The sequence below is a fragment of the Palaemon carinicauda genome, chromosome 19 (assembly GCF_036898095.1).
Source record: "Palaemon carinicauda isolate YSFRI2023 chromosome 19, ASM3689809v2, whole genome shotgun sequence".
NCBI lineage: Eukaryota > Metazoa > Arthropoda > Malacostraca > Decapoda > Palaemonidae > Palaemon > Palaemon carinicauda.
Window position 1 is genome coordinate 75,486,762 of NC_090743.1, and position 6,000 is coordinate 75,492,761.

Genomic DNA, 6,000 nt, shown 5'->3' on the forward strand with positions numbered 1-6,000 from the left:
CTAGGTATCGAAGTAAAAAAATGCCGTTCTTGTGCGCCCAGGTCAACACTAGAGAAAAGACCCGTGTGAAGACCTGAGGTCCTGTGGACAGGCTGAAGCACAGCACCTTGAACTGGTATATCTTGTTGTCCAGAACGAATCTTAGATACTTCCATGATGATGAATGAATAGGGATCTGGAAGTACGCATCTTTCAAATCTAGTGTTATTATATAGTCCTTTGGTCTGACAGCCTATCTGACTGTCTGAGCCGTCTCCATCTTAAACTTGGTTTGTTGGGCAAACCCATTCAAGGCTAAGAGATCTATGACTGGTCTCCAGCCTACAGATGGCTTTTCTACAAGAGTCAATGATAGAAACTTGGGGACCCACCTAGGACCTTTTGGAGAGCATCCTTCTCTAGCATGATCTGGACTTCACCCTTTGTGTATCCCTTCGTGTAGGAACTCAACATCAAAGGATATTGGGTTAGAGGAGGGTGAGAGTTTATGAAAGGGACATGGTATCCTGCTTGGAAGAAGGAGACCGACCCAGTTTCAGCTCTGTGGAACATCTATCTCTTCTACCTGCTCGGTAAGCATCCTTCCACCAGTGAATTGGTAAGAGGAATGGCCCCCTTTGTGGAATCGGGCATGACTTTCACCTCTACCTCCTCTACCTCTTGAATCTTGAGCCTAAATGGCTGTTTTAGCCCCTGCTTCTAAACCCCTATGGTGCCCTTGACATTTTGCAAGTGATGATCTTTGTAGCATAGGTACTGCAAAATATGAATTAGAAGTCATTGTCCGATGGAGGAGGGAGTCTTGACTCACCTTCCTTCATCTCTCTGCAACTGCCTCAATGTCCTCTATCGAGGAGTTGCAAAGCTTCATAGCTTCTCTCTGTAGTACCTGCCTCTGGAATTTTGAGATGATGGCATCCTGCTTACTCAAAACCCACTTGATCCACTGGTTGAGCACACATTACTTCCTTCTTGTGGTCGTTAGAGAAATCCACCGAAAAAGAGGCTAACTTATCCAGGGGCATATTCTGAGTCAAGGCAAAAATAGCTGGGTCTGAAGAAAGGGGTGATGGATCATCTTCCACAATCTCATAGTACTTCCATTATCCTATATACGGTGGAGGAAGCAAACGATATGAGTTCACTGACCTGAGGGACTGTGACACTACTGACACCATGGCATATGCCATCTTCTTGGCTCCCTTAACCCCCATAGAACAAGGCAATGCTACCCTATTCTTGGTGGGCCTGGGGGTGTCATAGAAGAGGTCAAGGACAGTTTCCTTTCCCTCTGCAGGAACTTAACCCGGTTCTCCTTAAGAGTTGATCTTCTGAATAGAGGCCAGCACCTGTAGAAAGACGTGGCGTGAGTCCTTTTGCTCCAAGGGAGAGATCTTTGGACTGTTGGACATAGGAATTATTTCATCAAAATGTTCAAAACTGTCATCGAAAGGATCTCCCTCCCCCCCTGAGCTCACATCTTTAGGAGCTCGGGTAGGTCAAAGTCATCAACTGACTTGCCAGCAGAGACACGAGACCTCAGAGGGAGGCTGTATTCCTCTGGTCTTATGGGAGCAGATTTGGAGCTGGTTACTCGATTGCCTAGTGCCTAACCTTTGAAACCTTCTTCGCATCTTTTCTCTCTTGCTGCCTGATGGTAAACTTTGCTAGGAGAGAAAGGCCTTCCTTCTGCATAGGTTCCTCAGCTTGAACAACCTTGGGAGGTATGAGAGGAGGTAACTGTAAATTCCACGGCTGGAGCGAGAGGTTTAGGTTGATCCCAGTTTATTGGTGAAAGCCGATAGTTGTCTTTGAAAGAGACCTCTCTCAGAAATCTTTGAGCCCCTACTAGTTCTGGGTAGCTGGAAGTCCCCCAGGGGGGGAATTGACAATCGATCCCTACGCTTACACTTTTGAGGCTTGATAGGTATTACACAAAGCCTATCCCCCTCAGGGTCACAGCCTGTGGTAGTGCCCTTAATAGCAAGGTACTGAGGGTATCTAACTGATCGTTGAAGGAAAGGAGGGCATGGTGCCACCGTATGAGACGCCCTTCTTGTCGCAGTGCTATTGCGCCTTAGGTGTGACGGAGAACTATTCCTCCCAGAGGACTCCGATACCTCCAAAGGGATGGAAGGTGTACCCTGTTGGGGTAACACCATGGGATCTTAGAGCGGTCCTGAGACCACCTACCGTACTGCCATAACAAGGTCAGCAAACTAAGAGCTGTCCTTAGAAAAGGACGGGGCTCTTGTTAGGCGCAGCGTGAGTGCTTTTTCACCTTGATTGGAGTCCTAAAGAAGGGAGAAGGACAACCACCTGGTCTGTCCTAATAGCCTACCATAACTTCCTTAGGAAGGAGTGAATGGAGAGCTTGCTGATCGTAAGCGAGTACATTTTCACCAACTGCCAAAGTAGGGCCAGCACATGTTGTAGTGGGCGCGAACGTTTTGCAATACGTAGGCACGGCGAACGTTGGTGAGCACCTGTGTCTGCTATATTAGTGATTATGCGTAGCACATCAGCGAGTGTGTATGTGTTACCTCATTAGCGTGTACCTATGGCATACGCTATGCCGTAGCAACTCATTTTAGCCAGTAAGGTCTTTCAAACTCGCCCTGAGGAGCTTGGCGTGCAACCGAAACTGCCCACCCACCTCACTAGTGACTAGTGGATGGATGCACAACAGTGCACTAGACTTCCTTGTGAGTCTAGGGTATGCGCTTCTATGCACTGATGTGTCATGAGTAAAGCACTCTTGCTTGTCATACCTCCCACAGGTTGGCGAGCAGCCTTGTGTTCTCCTACAAAAGGAGGAATTCGCCCACGAAGAGATGAATAAGGCTGGGCTGAAATTGTTGCACGCTGGCAAACAGACAGAACAGCAGGTTCTACCTCAAATTGGAAACCTGAGGCACAGATCCCGAAGGAGCTGGCTTCACAAAATGTTGAATGTTCTATAGTGTCCTATAGACATGACAATAGTAGGCGGGAGCTGTAAACTTATTGAGAACTTCTATCTTCTCTTTAAGAGTCATTACTTTCCTCGACCACTTAGAGGAAGCTTGAGAATATGAAGCAGTTCTCTCAAGTGCCATGGCATCTATAAAATAAGCTCACAGGATGGTTGACAAAGATGACAAATAAATTTGGGAGATGCTTTCGAGATGACGGACACTAGGAGAGTGAGAGAGTCTATCAGAAAAATGGCTTTGTGCAGGAAATGATACGCCATCAAGGCCAGATGCACAAAAGTGAGGACAGTTGGAAAATGTTGGGTTGTGAACAGTAGTCCTAACCAAGAGATATTGAAACTTTATCTAAATATAATGCGGATCTCTGTGCCGCAAATATTCTGAAACACGCAGTACTGGAGCATGACTGTACTGTATAGCTTATTAATGTTTGGTATCTGGTTTTTATAGCATAATAGCCAGTTGCAAATATATGTGTATATACTTTTTCATGTATATGGGACCTATAAGTTACTATACAGTACTGTATATGGCGAATACCTGATCTAAATAAAAAATTGACTCACAGTAGATCTCTTGAAGAAATTAACAAGGAGTTGGGGGTATTACTGCATTAAGATGAACACTATGTGAAATACTAATATATAAGTCTTTTACATTGTTCTATGAATTGAGATTAATCAAGTCCTCTTATGAAGGAAAACCATAGACTTGTTCATATTTTATCTACATTTATGCTACAGTATCTAATAAGTTAGTAGGTCATGAACACTGTCACTATCTGTGTCATTTTTACATATACAGCAATACTGTATTTTGTAACCCTGACCCTCCTTAGTTTGTGTAGTTTGCAAAAATAATTCGACTACTGTAATGTATTCAAAATATTAAAAATAATCATAAATAAATTTTACTCTTCTGATATATCAATGTAGGAGTTATAAGCCACCACGTCGAAGTGGAGTCTATCCAGTATTTCTGATCATCTAATCTCTCTTGTTCGCAGGTATGTTCGTAGGGTATCTCGAGACATTTATGTACCGATACTTGTTTGCATTAGGAGCAACACCTTTCCTAATTGGCCTCACAGTGACTGTAGGGGCTCCTTTTGAATTCGTTTTGACCATTGCTGCATCCTATTTCACCAAGAGGATTGGATATGTACCTCTGATCGTCTTTGGTCTTTTGGCTTATGGGATAAGATTCCTTGGTATGTCACACGTTCATTAAAATTTGAAACTTTTATTTTTGTTTTGAGTTCTGTTCATTGATATTTGGTAACATTTGGTATCATTACCTCCACAATATATAAATTATAGCAAAAAAAAGTAGAAGTTGAAGTTATAACGTAAATTCAATTATTCTATTACTTGATGTCTCAATTGCAAATTATATATGTAGAGTTTCAAGTGTTTTGTTTCTCAAGTAATTTATAATAGGATAATTTTTATGCTATAAATTATTAAAATAAATCCTAACATTCCAGTTTTGCATAATTTCCAATTGCTAAAAAAAAGTCTTGAAAGCTTTCGTAAATAAACAAAACCTATTGCATTAGATTTAAAAAAAAAAAAAAATTCTGTAATTACTTGATTATTGCTACTGTAAGGTGTCCCATATATTGTTTTACATAAATGGTGGTATCATCAATAGCAAATGGGCATAATTGACTTGGTTTGGTGTCTTCAGCTAGTTACAAAATAAGGTTATCAAATATCAAAACGATCAGTGTTCATTACTGTCAGTTTTCCATAATGTATAAAGTAACTCAAGCAGATGGAAAATGGAGTAATATTAAGTCATAGTTGCAATTCCCAGAACTATCATTTCACTATTATTACCTAAATATCTCCCCAGGACTTAGTTTCCTTCAAGATCCATGGTGGGTTCTTCCACTTGAGGCCCTCGACTCAGTGGCAAATGGCCTCCTAAACACAGCAGCCATCATGTATTGTGCAGTGCTCTTTCCTACACAAGTCATTGCTTCCTTCAGAGGAGTGTTTGCAATAATATATTTCGGTGCAGGTTAGTAAATCCTGATCATTAACTTATTACCTTAGGTTTTGTATTTTGTTAAATGTCGTATGCGTTTTTGCTGCATTTTTGGACCTCTCCGCTCAATAGCTTCCGACAGCATCCATGCTTAAACATTATATCAAATATTACAGTATATTATTGAACTGACTTTCCTCACACCCATACCAAAGATATCCTACAATAGATGGCGTGAGACCCATCTCACCCAATAGTAGTGCTTATGTGAAGACCGCAGACATCTTGCCCCGGGATAGATGGGCGTTGCTAGCATGACATTCAATGTAAATAAATGCCACACACACAGTTTATCGCAAAATATGTCCTTAGTGTTTCGTGATTTATATAGCTTCTATTTTGATACGTTACAGTGAATTAATATACATCTAAATATTATTATATATTGATGTTTATATACAATTATATTTTCATATATGAACATATAAACATATATGCTACCTGTTCATGGCTATACACAAATAGTTTCACCACGTTAAAATATCCCCAATCAGGAAGGGATATACAGTATATATATATATATATATATATATATATATATATATATATATATATATATATATATATATATATATATATATATATATATATATATATATATATATATATATATATATATATACTGTTTATCCCTTTCTGATTGGGGATATTTTAACGTGGTGAAACTATTTGTGTATAGCCATGAACAGCAAAGCCATGAACAGCAAAGCCATGATCAGGGCCACCCTTACAAGGTTGATTTGCTGTGAGCAATCAGACAAAGTTTTCCCACCATCACCAATCCATATATATATATATATATATATATATATATATATATATATATATATATATATATATATATATATATATATATATATATATATATATAGACAAGAACAAATACAGCCACTGCAGGACAAAGTAGACCCTTTAACCAGGGTATGACTACTCCCTCTCTCCCTGTCCCTCGGGTAGGGAGAGAGGTAGTAGT

The 6,000-nt window shown here is 40.2% G+C and overlaps 1 protein-coding gene across 1 annotated transcript in view; it reads left to right on the forward strand.

Annotated features, from left to right (window-relative positions):
• Positions 1 to 6,000, forward strand: part of LOC137658680 (major facilitator superfamily domain-containing protein 6-like) — a 108,791-nt gene that overhangs the window by 97,211 nt on the left and 5,580 nt on the right. The window contains exons 7-8 of the mRNA XM_068393655.1: positions 3,982 to 4,185; positions 4,833 to 5,000. Coding sequence (XP_068249756.1) covers positions 3,982 to 4,185; positions 4,833 to 5,000 — 372 coding nt within the window. The remainder of the gene's footprint in view (positions 1 to 3,981; positions 4,186 to 4,832; positions 5,001 to 6,000) is intronic.